This window comes from Thalassophryne amazonica, chromosome 7 (genome assembly GCF_902500255.1).
Source record: "Thalassophryne amazonica chromosome 7, fThaAma1.1, whole genome shotgun sequence".
Lineage (NCBI taxonomy): Eukaryota > Metazoa > Chordata > Actinopteri > Batrachoidiformes > Batrachoididae > Thalassophryne > Thalassophryne amazonica.
In genome coordinates this window covers 91451578-91468528 of record NC_047109.1, presented here as the reverse complement: position 1 = coordinate 91468528, position 16951 = coordinate 91451578, and the positions used below count along the sequence as shown (strand labels likewise).

The 16951-nt window shown below is 44.4% G+C and overlaps 1 protein-coding gene across 1 annotated transcript in view; it reads left to right on the top strand.

The window, feature by feature from the left end:
• The first annotated feature begins 3047 nt into the window (after window positions 1-3047).
• Window positions 3048-16951, top strand: part of hcst (hematopoietic cell signal transducer) — a 13991-nt gene continuing 87 nt past the window's right edge. Inside the window, exons 1-5 of the mRNA XM_034173566.1 lie at window positions 3048-3070; window positions 4117-4191; window positions 4365-4385; window positions 4519-4653; window positions 16905-16951. The exon at window positions 16905-16951 is cut by the window's right edge and continues 87 nt beyond it. Of these exons, the coding sequence (XP_034029457.1) occupies window positions 4146-4191; window positions 4365-4385; window positions 4519-4653; window positions 16905-16951 (249 nt within the window). The 5' untranslated portion in view covers window positions 3048-3070; window positions 4117-4145. The remainder of the gene's footprint in view (window positions 3071-4116; window positions 4192-4364; window positions 4386-4518; window positions 4654-16904) is intronic.

Here is a 16951-nt window from a genome sequence, read left to right as displayed (position 1 = left end):
CGCCAAGTGCTTGCTCACAGGGGGTCGTTTTGACCGTTGGGGTTTTTCCGTAATTATTGTATGGCCATGCCTTACAATATAAAGCGCCTTGGGGCAACTGTTTGTTGTGATTTGGCGCTATATAAATAAAATTGATTAATTGATTGATTATGAAATGTATAAACATTCATTTTCTTACCTTGTATAAAATGTTCGCTGCAAATCCGTGAATACTTGGAGGGCTGCCAGTCCTTTCGATTGATAGCTGCTATCCATCACCGTCTTCGGTCTTCATCGACTGGCATGTTATAAAAGGCCAGATTTGGTTTACACCCTTGTCTATTTGTACAGCCAACTGCACAGCAAGATATTACCATTTTTCGCAACAAATCCTCCAAATTAAAAGCAAAGCAGAGTTACTGACAGGCTCGTTTTAGACTAGCTTAATAGCGCGCAATCCGTCTGTTGCCGTCTGTCATGGAGGAAGAGGCGTTTCAGTTGCGAGCGTGACGTCACGTGCAAAGGGTCAATAAAGTGAATAAAACTGGTCCTAGCACAGAACCTTGTGGAACTCCATAATTAACCTTAGTCTGTGAAGAAGATTCCCCATTTACATGAACAAATTGTAATCTATTAGATAAATATGATTCAAACCACCGCAACGCAGTGCCTTTAATACCTATGGCATGCTCTAATCTCTGTAATAAAATTTTATGGTCAACAATATCAAAAAGATTATATTTGCTGTTAATATTGTATTTGAGTATATCTGAAAAACCTAAACACAACTCAATCCCAGAACGATCATCCAAAAACATACAGCGAGACAGTGAATTGTGTATTTTTCATATCAACAGTTTTGAAAACAAAATCCGTATTTATTACATGAGTACTTACGTAAATAATCTGAATATTGACTTAATATGTGTCACTTTTTTATTTCTAATATCAGTGAGATGTTTTAATTTTTTTGTTTAAAGTCAACAAATAATTGTTGAAATTTTCAAGGGAGAGTTTTGATAAATGCTCTATTACATTTCTGTGCATTATAAATATAATGCAAAATCTCAGTACATTAGTTCAGGTTGTAGAATGAATGGAACTGTCCCAGTCTTTGCAGATGTCAGATGAAATGGGTGAGATTAAATCTTTCTCAGCAGGTTTTTTGTTTGTTTGTTTTTTGTTTTTGTTTTTTTGTTTTTACTTTTTTCCTTTTTTTAAACTTGCACCCAGCAGTACCTGATACAGTGGTATTGCTTTCAGTCCCTTGGGTTTGTCCATGTGTGAACAAAATTAATAGAAGAGTTTTGATCCAATTTGGAAGAAACTTGATGGAATATTTTTAATTCCGTGAAGGGCAAAGTGATTTTACTTTATTATCACAGGACAAGGACAAATGTTAGCCCATAGCTGTTTTGAGGAAATGGTTAACATCACTTTGAGCAGATGGAATCAGTTAATCAGTGAAATCACCTGGTGGAGAGGGTGGCTGGACAGAAAACCCTCTCGGCCCTTTCTGTAATGAGATGAATACCCCTGGTCTATAATGACAGTAAATATCAGTATCGTGGGCTTTCTGTCTTTCATACTATGACTGAAATGCTAGAGAAGTTGATGAGCAGAAGACTTTAAACATGCAGTCTCCCTCTGCTTTTGAAAGAAGGAACTGATCCCAGAGGCTGAAGTAAAACTAAAATGCTCTTACTGAAATCCAACCGAGTTAAATGATCAACGAGCGTCATTTCTGAACCATCAAGCAGCCAACGAAACTCCACAGCGCCATCTTCTGTCTCAAACCTGTAGGCACAGCTGATTTCAAAAGAAAACAAGGTCATTTAACACGTTATCCTTAAAAAGAAAAATAGATAAGGGTTTAGTTGGTGGCAAGCCGGTGGCAAGCAAAATTTCTGACCTCTGCACAATATCTGACCAGGACTAACGCGCATGCGCGAGGACCAGGCGGCAAGAATAAACAAACAAACAAACAAATAACTAAACCCCAAAAAAGTTATAGGGTGCGCTGAACTAGACCCAACAAAACCAACGGCACCTTTTTAGTAAATTGGACATACAGTTCAAAAGTTAAGTTTGACCTGTTGATGTCGCTAATGTGCTTGAACGAGCAACTAGAGGTGGGCGATACCGGGAATTTTTGGTATTGATCAAATACAAAGTAAATACAGGCCCAGTATTGCCGATATCGATACCGATACTTTTTCATATTTAAGCTTCATAGATCCAAAGGATCCCAAAGACCGAGGATAGAATTTCGCCAAACACTGTACGTGACAACAAAATACTTTATTATCACAATCAACATTTTTGTTTAAAAAATATCACTCAACACAACTTAAAACAAAATCTCCTGAGGTAGAGGGCTGATAAACCACAATACAAGGGTGCGCTGTTCCGTGTTGAGTGACAGCGTAGCACTGCTCTTACAGACAGAGAGTAGACTTTGATGAATCTGCGTGCGCAGCAGTCAGTGTGTGCGGGAGAGAAAAAAAGCTTGTGTATCGATCTTTTTACACGAGGATCGTTCAATATCAATACCAGCGTTCGTATCAATATTATCGATATTAGGATCGATCCGCCCACCTCTACGAGCGACGTGATATTTGGTGCAAAGAAGAAGAACAGCATGAACGGCCCTGCGCTGTCATGATAAAAGTTTCGAAAATAAAATTCTAAAAATAAAATAAAATGCAATAAAAGCAACAGTTCCTCTTCCAAAAAAAGACCTCCCTCATCACTTCTTTCCCAGGTCAGAAATTTCCCTTGAGTCAAGATAATAACATTTCGAATTGTTTGTGTTGGATAAATTAACCGACTGAAACCAATATTTGTCTTGTGATTTTGCTTATTCATTAATTTATTTATTTAATTTATCAATTAAAAAATACATGCTTATGCAGGAAAAATAAATTCTTCATCTTTTCGTACCTTCTCTATAACAAATTAAATCAACCGTTTTGAGTGTACAAAAAGATAATAATAAAATAAATTTTTTTTCTTTTTTTTAAACTTCGGCGCTACTAAACGGAAAAAAAAATCATGACGTCATCCTCAGAAGACGCGCAGACGGGAGCAGGTACGAGCACCGAACCTTTCTCTTTATCTCGTCAACTTTAATACCATTTATTGACACACGTAAAAAAAAAAAAATCTCATCCGAACGCTTCTGGTTGTTTCCTAAACATGAAATAAACAATCATTTTATACCTTTTTGAATACTTTTAGCACGTTTTTGAGCACACTTTCACGATTTCAGACGTCTCATTGAAGTGTTCATATTGTTGTTTTTTTTTAGTTTAACTTCTATTTGTCAGTTCACTTTTTCAAATCCATGTTTGTATCTCACTGTGATAGTTTTTGTGTTAGTACAACTATATACATATATGCCAATACGACATAATTTATTTAATTAATCTGTTAAACGTCATATTAATTTTAAAGCGTGTTTTTAAAAATCGAGTGAAACCGTTTTTATTAATTAGTACTGTGACCTCTAGTGAAGCTGGTGTTGTTTAGTTTGCTTTAAGTCTTTTAATTTTTTTTTTTTTTTTTTTGGTATTGTTAGTTTAGTTTTTTATTTGTTTGCTTTTTGCTATTTCTACTTAATATTATTATTATTATTATTATTATTACGATAATTATTTTCTTTTTGAATGTATTCATGTACAATTTTTGATTTTGTTGAATTTCTTTCATCTAATGTATTTTTGAAGTCACATATTTGTATTATGGTATTATTAGTCAGTTGTTTTTTAAAATGTACTCAGTATATGTCTGTTTACCATCAGTTTCTTTCATGACCACAATCTAAATAAGCACCCTATTTTGGACTTTTTTTTTTTTGTTACCCTCACTAGTATATTTTTACTGTACTTTTATATGTAATTTTACTGCCCAAACAAAAATCAGTCAGTCAGTCAATCAGTCACACTTGATAATTGCTGATTTTCTCTGCATTTTTACCCCTTTATTGTGTTTTTAATCATCCAATTCAAACAATAAATTAACTAATCATGAAAATAATCACCCTCATTGACTTGTCTATGATTCATAATCAATACATTTGAGGTATGTCTCACACGTCTTGTGTAACGTGATGTGTTTGATTTAATTTTTTTTCAGGAACTGATCTCATATCATCGACGTAGAAGATGGCAAACAACATAAAGTTCATTATTTTTCTACTTTCTTTTTCCAGTAAGTACACTGTAGGTTTTCTACCACATCAGGGTGGTCTTACACCGGAAAACAAAACCACAAGGGTGTTATAACTGACGGAAACTTAACGTTTGTCTTGAAGATGTTGCTGCATTTCATCTGCAACAAAAACTGTGTGACATTTACTCATTTGTCTCTTCTGTTACTCTAAGACATGGCTGCAGTAGAATCAGGTATGTGAAAACCACACACACACACACACACACACAGAATGATATATCCTGCGGTGGTGAATTATATTCTCCAGACGTCTGTGTCTTCTTTCGTCCTACTCATGTCTTCCTGTCTGTGTTTGTGTCTTTGCAGACAGCTCTGTGCCTTGCTACAGGATTGAGCCTGGGGTGATAGCAGGCATCGCCTGCGCGGACATATTGCTGACGCTTGTCATTGTCATGATCACCTACCGATGTGCGACACATCACCGTCACAAGATAGAAAAAGGTAAACTTACTTACATCTGCTGTAATGTGCAGTAAAGGTGTTTTTTCTAACAGGATGCTGACAAATGTGCAGTCTTTGTATATTTGTAGTATAAACCTTGCTTGTTTGCAATAATATTTAATTACTTTTCTTTTATAAGCAACTTCGGGAATGCAGTTGACTGTTTTATATCACGGAAAAAGTGATATCAAACAATTACAGCAATAAATCACACTGGAATAATAGCAACAACAGCAATAATAATAATAACAATACTGTAATAATAACAACAGCAATCCAAGATTTCTGACATCCGCTAATCCGGTGTTGCCGACCGAATGGTCCCCCCTAAAAATCGGTCCGCCCTGCCTTCACTGCGCATGCATTAGTAGCCGTGGTTCACGGACTAAAACCTTGTTTCTGCTTAAAACTGCACTCTAGTCATCATCTATCTCAGCAGCAGATAGCTGAAGCTTTTGTACAACAGTCATTTCCACATAAATTCAGCATTATTTCATCATAAAAGGCAGCGGAAGCGATTAGAGCGCCTCGACTAAACGAGCTGCTAGCTGATGCATTCACTGCGCATCGGCCATTTCAAAGCGTCACGGAATTTCACAGAGTTTCTGCTTAAAACAGCCTCATCTGATGGTTAATAATCCCATTAATCCATTAGATTGCTTTGGGTAAAGAGACTCTGTCTCAGATGAGCGCCAGAGCTCTGAAATGACGCATGCGCAGAGGCAAAAGGCAGACCGATTTTTAGGGGTGGAGTGTTTGGTCCCCTCTAAAAATTGGTCCACCCTGCCTCCACTGCGCATGCGTCATTAGCTGCAGTTCACTGATTATCACCTCGATTGTGCTTAAAACTGCACAGATATCTGAAGCTTTTGTACAACAATCATTTCCACATAAATTCAGCATTATTTCATCATAAAAGATGGAGGAAGCGATCAGAGCGACGCGGCTACATGGGCTGCTAGCTGTTGCATTCACTGGGCATCCATCATTTCAAAGCGTCACGGAATATCACCTCATTTCTGCTTAAAACTGACTTTAGAATGATGTAAGAGGTTTTACCTTGTCATCTGATGGTTAATAATCCCATTAATACATTTGATCGCTTTGGGTGAAGAGCAGTGTTGCCACAGTTACTTTGAAAAAGTAATCCAATTACTGATTACTGATTACTCCTTGAAAAAGTAACATAGTTACTTTACTGATTACTCAGTTTTAAAAGCAGCTAAGTTAGATTACTAGTTTATTTTTATTAGTGGTTACTTTCAGCAGCTGCCGACAACACCCCCCCCGCCACCTCAACATGAAAATGATAACCTGCTTTGCCAATACTTAAATTCTAGTCACGATTTCTTGACTTCAGTGAACATAAATACTTGTTTTATAAAAATAAAATAAAGAAATCTTTCTTGACCTCATATGTAACTGTTGACAGCACTGTAATGGTAAAACTTACTATTTCTAACCAACATTGTTTATAAATGTAACTATTAAACTCTTTGTAACATTTAAATTCTTTCTAAACATTTTAGTTGTTGAAATTATTACTATTATAAGTAGTATTAGTAGTAGTAATAGTATGAAAAAATGTCTTCAAAAGTGGACCTTTAATCTAGGGCTGTTGTGGGGACCCCCCCATGCTCCTTTCTCACATGGATTCGCCCCTGGCTTGTTGTTTGAACAGAAGAATGGATAACATTTATTTATGCAGAAAACATGACCAGACTGATAGGTAAGAAAGTTTTTATCAGCATTTTTACATCATGTCATTCTCAGAAAGATACTTGGGTGCATTTAGGTGGAAAAAAGCGTATATTTGCCCGTCGCAGATCAGTTGTTTTTAACGAGGACACACACACAGAGTGGCACAGAGTTTTAAAGAAAAAAAGCATAAAAATGTATTTGTAAAACCATAGCTCTGAGCGTCACCACACTTTGACAGACAATTGTTTTTCAACTCAGAGCTTAGCTGCACAGTGGATGCAGCTCTGTGCTCACTGCTCACTGAAAGTGGACAGTTCAGACCTCCCCCTGCATCTCGTTGGGACACCTGTTTTAAAGGTGTGATTGACCCGCAACACAAAAATAACAGCAATGCACAGTGACTCAGAGAAGTAACTTCAATCTTTAGTCCCCCCTAAAAATTGTGTCGCAGACCAAATGGTCTCCCCCAGATCGTTTCTCCAGGCTGCTGTCAGACTGTACAATGAACAATGCTAGCACTGTGGTAACCATAGCAACCAGGACAATAATCATGTTGTACCTGCTGTATTTATTAGGTGCAATAATTTAATAAGGTGCTGAAAGCAAAAATGTACAATGGGACTAACGTTTCGATGTGACTGTGAGAGTCACATCTTCCTCAGAGTCCTGCAAAGACAGAGATGGTACAGCTTAATACTAATAAGAAGCAGGTGTCCTAATGCTTCCAAAGGGGCATGACCATCTGTCAGACACAACACTCATTCAATTAGTAATCAATTCATGATTTGAAACACACTGTCCCAAAACACACAAAACTAAAACCAGACTGAAAAACAATTATTAGAGAAAGCAAGTAAATTTTAGATCTTCATTCAGACCAAAAGGTTCCAAGGTGCCTAAAGTGTAAATCCAAAATGCTTCTCTACATAAGAGTTTTTTAATAATATCACCACCTCTGGGTGGAGCTATGATTCTCTCAATCCCCCAAAATTGTAAAGACGCTGGAGAGCCATGACCGGCCTGTTTATAGTGCCTTGCCATGGCATAGGTTAAATTCTGAGTACGGATTGCTGTTTTATGTTCAGCTATCCGTAATTTAAGTTGACGTTTTGTTTGGCCAATATATGCCAATCCACAAGGGCATTTTAAAATATATACTTCATGAGTAGTGTTACAATTGATAAATGAAGAAATGGGATATTGCTTACCAGTGCTAGGATGAGAGAAACATGAAGCATTAGTGGAATTTGAACAATGTGCACAATTACCAAATGTAAAGAAACCTTTTGGTGGGCTAGAGGGCCAGGCAGTTGAGATGGGAATAACCATATCTGAATGAACAAGTCTATCACAAATATTTCGGACACGCCTAAATATAAATTTAGGCGGTTCAGCACAGATGTCTTTAAGTGTGGGATCACTCTTCAGAATGTGCCAATATTTATAAATTATGTTTTTTATTCTTCTCGCAAATGGAGTATAGCAGGTAGAAAAAAACAATTTAGATGCTAAAGAAGATTTCGATTTTTTCTTAAATAAAGAGGCACGATCAGTATTTAGAGCTCTGTCCCATGCTTTACCAATATTAGTTCTACTATAACCACGTTGTTCAAACAGAGTTGCTGGATGGGCTGCTTTTGACATGAAGTCCCTGATAGAACTACAATTTCTTCTAACTTGCAAAAACTGACCCACTGGTATGTTACGAACTAAATGGGGCGGATGATTACTATCAGCTCTCAATAAATTATTTCTGCTAAGAGGTTTACGGTAAATAGTTGATTGCAAAAAATTCTTGACATCCTTATAAATAGTGAGATCTAAAAAAATCTATGGAATGAGGATTATAGTTCATAGTAAAAGATAAATAATCCGTGGTGGAATCAAAAATTGATGTAACTCATCATATGTGCCCCTCCAAATTAAGAGGATGTCATCAATGTATCTGCGCCATAATGGTATTTTTGAGTGAAAAGGGTTATTTTCTGTACTAAAGATATGTTTCTCTTCCCAAAAACCCATCACTAAACAGGCGTATGATGGAGCAAAAGCACTCCCCATAGCAGTCCCCTGTAGTTGTAGATAATATTTGTCTATTTAAAAAAAATATTTGATAAGACAATCTCAACCAATTTAATCAAAAAATCTGAAGGTGGCAACACATCAATAGGACGTTCAGCAAGATAGAAGAAAATGGCTTCTAAGCCTGCGTGATGATGTATGCACGTATATAGACTTTGTACATCCAAAGACACAAGGATATCATCACTTGCCACTTGGAACTCAGTGCTTTTTTAGTTCTTGTTTTTTAAGAGATACTTGTTTGTTTTATTGAATGCCCTTCTGTCTATTCCTACTGTTCTATGCTGCGATATGACACTGAAATTTCCCCCATTGAGGGATGAATAAAGGCTTTTCTTATCTTATCTTATCTTATCTTAAAAATTGGTCTGCTGTGCCTTCACACAGCAGCTCATCTGAGACATACTCTCTTCACCCAAAGTGATCAAAGGGATTAATGTGATTATTAACTATCAGATGACAAGGTAAGACCTCTTAAATCATTCTAAAGTCATTTTTAAGCAGAAACGATGCCGTTTTACGCAGAAACAAAGTGATAATCGGTGAGTCACTACTGATGCTTTGAAATGACAGAGGCGCAGTGAAGGCAGCAGCTCCTCTGGCTGTGGCACTGTGATCGCTTCCTCCATCTTTTATGTACGGATTAAACAACGGTTTGAATGCACGACGTGGAGTCTAAAACACGAAGTGCATTCAAACCATATAATGCAGAACTTGATAAAAATGTGTGAGTATTTGGGACTATTTTATGTTTTGTCTGCAATGCGCTTACCGAGTCTGCAGGCTCACACCACAGCGGGCCACTCACACCGCCCCCCTCTCTACCATGTGGAGCTGTGGCAAACTCTGGCAACAGGTCCAGAAACTACGCTCGCTGTTTTGATGCGGAGCGCTCGGCAGCCCGCAAGGATAGAACATTTCTCTCTTCTTTCCCGTCTTCAATCGTGTCCAGTTCATCCGATGTTAAATCTTTACGCCGTTGCTTTTGCTGTTCTTCTCATTTGCTCTCCTCCTCTTTCCATTCCTCAAACGTTTTATTTTGGCCAAAAATATTAAAATTCACTTGGAAATCCATGTTTTATCGCATTTCTGTCATTCACCTGTCAAAATACAGCTGATCTGAGCCAACTGATTTGCGCGTTGCTATGGTGACGATCAGAGCGGAGTGATTATAACAGTGACTTAACTCGCCGAACTACGTGTGCGTATACGCGAAAATAATGCGCGCCAGTTAGACATGGAATTCTCACTGACCATGGTATAACATGAAATAATGCTGAATTTATGTGGAAATGATTTTGCTGTTCAAAAGCTTCAGATATCTATTGCTGAGATAGATGATGACTGGAGTGCAGTTTGAAGCAAAAACAAGGTGATTATTGGTGAACCACAGCTGACACACAGAAATGACGCATACGCAGTGAAGGCAGGGCAGACCGATTTTTAGGGGGGACCGTTCGCTCAGCGACACCGGTTCACCTCCAAAATTGCCTGCCATAATAATGCAAATTTTGTCAGAATCCGTGAAGTAGTTTTGACGTAATCCTTCAAAGCCTATGTAAAGTGAAATCTTGATTCATAATTCGTATCGTATCCAGATCACCTCCAAAATTCAGTGGAGTCTTCTGTGCCCTAATATCTATCTGTGGTGCAAATCCATTGAAGTAGTTTTTTTGTTTGTTTAGTTTTTTTTCCATAATCCTTCAAAGCCTATATAAAGTGAAATGTTGATCCATAATCCAAAACCAAATCACCTTCAAAATTTTATGGAGTCTTCCATGGCCTATTATGTATTTGTGGTGAAAACCTCGACAAAATACGTGCACTAGTTTGACGTAATCCTGCTAACAGACAGACAGACAAATAAACGCCAATGATTTTATTACATCCTTGGCGGACGTAATAATAATAATTGCAGAACACTTTCCAGTCAGAAAATTCCAAATTGCTAAACATAATAAACATTAAAACTACAACAACCATCCAACACAGGAGGGCAGTCAGATTGTTTCCAGGTCAAATTTTTATGATGTCATAAATGTTGTGTGGGCCGCTGAAGAGGAGGTACTGCTGGCCCACCATCACCAGAGGGCGCCCTGCCTGGAGTGCGGGCTCCAGGCACCAGAGGGCGCCGCCGCCTCACGGGAGCAGCCTCGGTGACAGCTGTCACCCATCACCTGAGACAGCTGACGGCAATCATCAGTGGGGTATATCAGCAGGACGGCATCTCCACCTCATTGCCGAGATATCGTTTCTACCAGAGAGGTAACATATCAAAGCCTACTGAGTACACAGTTTTGACTGAGCTAGTTATTGGTTTACTGTTCCAACGAGAGGTGGAGGTACCTTTCCTGCCGTTCGGAGTTCTGGGTGCAAACGCGCCCCCATCTAACTGTTCTTTTTCCCTCGCCAGCAGTACCAGGTCCGACACGCGGAGGCAGTGGCCACCTGGGAGTTCGGGACTTGGCGGCTCCAGTATTCCCGGGGTCCTGTGGCGGAGGAAGCCGTGTGGTTCCGGTCTTACCTTGGAGAGGCGTCTCCTATCTTCGAGCCTGCCCACACGACACCTTTGTGTATTGACTTTTGTCCATTTCTGTAATTGGTTGTATTCGTTGTGCACATTCACAACAGTAAAGCGTTGTTATTTTGACTTACTCCATTGTCCGTTCATTTGCGCCCCCTGTTGTGGGTCCGTGTTCCTACACTTTCCCAACAGGATATCTCGGCCAGCGTCATGGATCCCGAGGGGCGTCAACCGGCTGTTGAACGGCCAATGGAAGAACAAGGCGCACAGGCGTCCACAGGAGGGGTAATCGGTGAGTTGCAGCGGATCCTCACCGCTTTCACGACTCGGTTAGACTTGATGGCCGAGCAGAACGCCCTCCTGAACCGCAGGGTGGAGGCTCTCGCCGCGCAGGTGGAAGCGCGCCCTCCGGGCGCCGCTGCGGCTCTCCCTCCCGTAGACCCTGTGCGTGACAGCGACGTTCCACTGGTTGTCCAACGACCCCCCCCACCATCCCCTGAAGCATACATAAGCCCCCCGGAGCCGTACGGAGGCTGTGTGGAGACGTGCGCGGATTTCCTTATGCAGTGTTCGCTCGTCTTCGCACAGCGTCCCGTCATGTACGCGACCGACGCTAGCAAAGTAGCTTATGTGATAAATCTGCTTCGTGGTGAGGCACGCGCTTGGGCTACAGCGCTCTGGGAGCAAAGTTCACGGCTCCTTCTGACATATGATGGGTTTGTGAGGGAGCTCAGAACAGTGTTCGATCACCCTAATAGAGGAGAGACCGCTTCAGCCGTGCTGCTGTCAATGAGACAGGGGCGCCGGAGCGCAGCTGCCTATGCAGTCGACTTCCGCATCGCGGCTGCGAGGTCCGGCTGGAATAACACTGCCCTCCGCGCCGCCTTCGTAAACGGACTGTCATTGGTCCTCAAGGAGCACCTGGTGGCTAAGGACGAACCGCGGGATTTGGATGGGCTTATCGATCTTGTCATACGATTAGACAATCGGTTAAATGAGCGCCGTCGGGAACGAGACGAAGGGCGTGGCCAGGCACACGTCATCCCTCTCCCTTCCGGTTCCAACCGCGTTCCGCCCTCCCCACGCTCCACGGCCCCTGCGCTCCCTGCGATCACAGCTCCCCCTGCTGACGAAGCTATGGACACGAGTAGGGCAACATTTAGGGCACCGGCCACACAGAGGAGGCTGGCCCGCGGAGCGTGTTTTGTTTGTGGCTCGATTGAGCATCAGGTACGAGACTGCCCCGAGCGGTTAAACACCAACGCCCGCCCCTAGACACTGGGCTAGGGGGGGGCCGAGACGTGCACGTGGGACACACCCACATCGCCACACGACTCCCAGTTACAATCCTTTATGAGGATTTAACCCTGAAGGCCCCAGCACTGGTGGACACGGGCTCAGAAGGGAATTTGCTTGATAGCAAATGGGCCAGGGAGATAGGGTTCCCTCTGGTGGCACTTACCTCGCCTGTGCAGGTACGGGCACTAGATGGCTCCATACTCCCTCCAATCACTCACAAGACACCACCAGTAACTCTGGTGGTGTCGGGGAATCACCGGGAGGAGATCGAGTTTTTTGTGACTCCGGCCACCTCCCGTGTGATTTTAGGTTTTCCCTGGATGTTGAAACACAATCCCCGGATCGATGGGCCGTCCGGGGTAGTGGTCCAGTGGAGCGAGACCTGCCATCGGGTATGTTTAGGTTCCTCGGTTCCTCCCGGTTCCCAGGCCAGGGAGGAGGTCAGAGCCCCGCCCAATCTAGGGACGGTGCCGGTGCAGTACCATGACCTTGCGGAGGTGTTCAGCAAGGATCTGGCACTCACCCTTCCCCCGCACCGCCCGCATGATTGTGCCATTGATTTGGTTCCAGGCGTTGAGTTCCCGTCCAGCAGGCTGTACAACCTCTCGCGACCTGAACGCGAATCAATGGAGACCTACATCCGGGACTCTTTGGCTGCCGGGTTGATCCGGAATTCCACCTCCCCGATGGGTGCGGGTTTCTTTTTTGTGGGGAAAAAGGATGGCGGATTACATCCATGCATTGATTACAGGGGGCTGAACGAAGTCACGGTTCGTAACCGATACCCCTTACCCTTGTTGGATTCGGTGTTCACGCCCCTGCACGGAGCCAAGATATTCACCAAGCTTGATCTTAGGAATGCGTATCACCTGGTTCGGATCCGGAAGGGAGACGAGTGGAAGACGGCATTTAACACTCCGTTGGGTCATTTTGAGTACCTGGTCATGCCGTTCGGTCTTACAAATGCTCCCGCGACGTTCCAAGCATTGGTTAATGATGTCTTGCGGGACTTCCTGCACCGATTCGTCTTCGTATATCTAGACGACATACTCATCTTTTCTCCGGATCCTGAGACTCATGTCCGACATGTACGTCAGGTCCTGCAGCGGTTATTGGAGAACCGGCTGTTTGTTAAGGGCGAGAAGTGTGGGTTTCACCGCACCTCTTTGTCCTTCCTGGGGTTCATCATCTCCCCCAACTCCGTCGCTCCTGATCCGGCCAAGGTTGCAGCGGTGAGAGACTGGCCCCAACCCACAAGCCGTAGGAAGCTGCAACAGTTCCTCGGCTTTGCAAATTTCTACAGGAGGTTCATTAAGGGCTACAGCCAGGTTGTTAGCCCCCTGACAGCCCTGACCTCACCAAAAGTCCCCTTCACCTGGTCGGATCGTTGCGATGCCGCGTTCAAGGAGTTGAAACGGCGCTTCTCGTCTGCACCCGTTCTGGTGCAGCCCGATCCTAGTCGCCAGTTAGTGGTTGAGGTGGACGCCTCGGACTCAGGGATAGGAGCTGTGCTGTCCCAGAGTGGGAAGACCGATAAGGTCCTTCATCCGTGTGCCTATTTTTCCCGCAGGTTGACCCCGGCTGAACGGAACTATGACGTCGGCAACCGAGAACTCCTTGCGGTGAAAGAGGCTCTTGAAGAGTGGAGACACCTGTTGGAGGGAACGTCCGTGCCATTCACGGTTTTCACTGACCACCGGAACCTGGAATATATCAGGACCGCCAAGCGGCTGAATCCCAGGCAAGCCCGCTGGTCACTGTTCTTCGGCCGTTTTGACTTCCGCATCACCTACCGGCCCGGGACCAAGAACCAGAAGTCGGATGCCTTGTCCCGGGTACACGAAGACGAGGTCAAGGCGGAGTTGTCGGATCCACCGGAACCCATCATCCCGGAGTCCACTATCGTGGCCACCCTCACCTGGGACGTAGAGAGAACCGTCCGGGAGGCCCTGGCACGAAGCCTGGACCCCGGGGCTGGACCAAAGAACAGACTTTACGTCCCACCAGAGGCAAGGGCTGCAGTCCTGGACTTCTGTCACGGCTCTAAGCTCTCCTGTCATCCAGGGGTGCGAAGAACCGTGGCAGTTGTCCGGCAGCCCTTCTGGTGGGCGTCCCTGGAGGCCGACGTCCGGGATTATATCCGGGCCTGCACCACCTGTGCCAGGGGCAAGGCCGACCATCGCAAGGCTCCGGGACTGCTACAGCCGCTGCCCGTGCCTCATCGCCCCTGGTCCCACATCGGCCTGGATTTTGTCACGGGCCTCCCGCCGTCCCAGGGAAACACCGTGATCCTCACGATAGTGGACCGATTCTCCAAGGCGGCCCACTTCGTGGCCCTCCCGAAGCTCCCTACGGCCCAGGAGACAGCGGACCTCCTGGTCCACCACGTCGTCCGCCTGCATGGGATACCATCAGACATCGTCTCCGATCACGGTCCCCAGTTCTCCTTGCATGTCTGGAGGAGCTTTTGCCGGGAACTGGGGGCCACGGTTAGTCTCTCGTCCGGGTATCACCCCCAGACCAACGGGCAAGCAGAGCGGGCCAATCAAGAAATGGAGCAAACACTGCGTTGTGTGACAGCCGCGCACCCGGCGGCCTGGAGTACTCATCTGGCCTGGATCGAGTACGCCCACAACAGTCAAGTGTCATCAGCCACCGGCCTCTCCCCCTTTGAGGTGTGTTTGGGGTATCAGCCCCCGTTGTTCCCGGTGGTTGAGGGAGAGGTCGGTGTGCCCTCGGTCCAGGCCCACCTGCGGAAGTGCCGTCGGGTGTGGCGTGCCGCCCGTTCTGCTTTGCTGAAGGCCCGGATGAGGGCGAAGACCCATGCAGACCGGCGGCGGACCCCGGCCCCTACGTATCGCCCCGGGCAGGAAGTGTGGTTGTCCACCAAGGACATTCCACTGCAAGTGGCCTCCCCAAAACTCCAAGACAGGTACATAGGTCCGTTTAAAATTCTCAAGGTCATCAATCCCGCCGTAGTGAGGCTTCGGCTTCCAGCCTCACTGCGGATCCATCCAGTATTTCATGTGTCAAAAATCAAGCCCCATCACACCTCGCCCCTCTGTACACCCGGTCCGGCACCACCTCCTGCCCGGATCATCGCTGGCGAGCCGGCTTGGACAGTGCGCCGGTTGTTGGACGTCCGACGGATGGGCCGGGGCTTTCAATATCTGGTGGACTGGGAGGGGTACGGTCCCGAAGAACGCTCCTGGGTGAAGACGAGCTTCATCCTGGACCCGGCCCTCCTGGCCGACTTCTACTGTCGCCACCCGGACAAGCCCGGTCGGGCGCCAGGAGGCGCCCGTTGAGGGGGGGGTCCTGTTGTGTGGGCCGCTGAAGAGGAGGTACTGCTGGCCCACCATCACCAGAGGGCGCCCTGCCTGGAGTGCGGGCTCCAGGCACCAGAGGGCGCCGCCGCCTCACGGGAGCAGCCTCGGTGACAGCTGTCACCCATCACCTGAGACAGCTGACGGCAATCATCAGTGGGGTATATCAGCAGGACGGCATCTCCACCTCATTGCTGAGATATCGTTTCTACCAGAGAGGTAACATATCAAAGCCTACTGAGTACACAGTTTTGACTGAGCTAGTTATTGGTTTACTGTTCCAACGAGAGGTGGAGGTACCTTTCCTGCCGTTCGGAGTTCTGGGTGCAAACGCGCCCCCATCTAACTGTTCTTTTTCCCTCGCCAGCAGTACCAGGTCCGACACGCGGAGGCAGTGGCCACCTGGGAGTTCGGGACTTGGCGGCTCCAGTATTCCCGGGGTCCTGTGGCGGAGGAAGCCGTGTGGTTCCGGTCTTACCTTGGAGAGGCGTCTCCTATCTTCGAGCCTGCCCACACGACACCTTTGTGTATTGACTTTTGTCCATTTCTGTAATTGGTTGTATTCGTTGTGCACATTCACAACAGTAAAGCGTTGTTATTTTGACTTACTCCATTGTCCGTTCATTTGCGCCCCCTGTTGTGGGTCCGTGTTCCTACACTTTCCCAACAATAAAGTGCTTTCTTATAGTGACCTTGTTAAAGAATTCAAAGGAAGACACCAAGTGAAAGAAATTTTAAAAAAACAGGTTAGAAGCAGTCTGTGTTTGTTTGTTTGTTTGTTTGTTTGTTTGTTTTTAAGGTTGGTTAGGCATTTTCATATCATTGGCAAAATGAGTTTAATTGTTTTCTGACATAATTTTCTTCACAAATTATACATAATCCATTTTGTCTTCAAACAGGCAAAGACAATACCTTTCCCTTGTGAAGCACTTTGAGGCGACTTAAGCTGTGATTTGGCGCTACTTAAATACATTTAATTGAAAAATGATTTGCAATTAGAAATCAGAACTGAACCCACCAATAAATGCCTGGCTAAAGCAAACATGCCAGCTGATGAGCAAGTAAATAATGTACATTTTAAAAACATTAACAAAGCAACAATCGGTTTATGGTTGAAGCAAGAATACAGCTAACATATCAAGAAAGGACTGAACTTTTAAACATGTTTCAAAGATTACTTCGACATTAACTAATGGTAGGCCTTACAGTTTGTCAGTTATATCACTCTCCATGTCAGCCACTTGTTGTGCTTTTTGTGTATTTCTTAAGTTTACTTTTTGAAATAATAATAATTTGTTTCGTTTGTCCTCTCTTCACAGCTGATGAAGTGTATATGAATGTTCGGGCAAATTGCAAGGCAACCGAA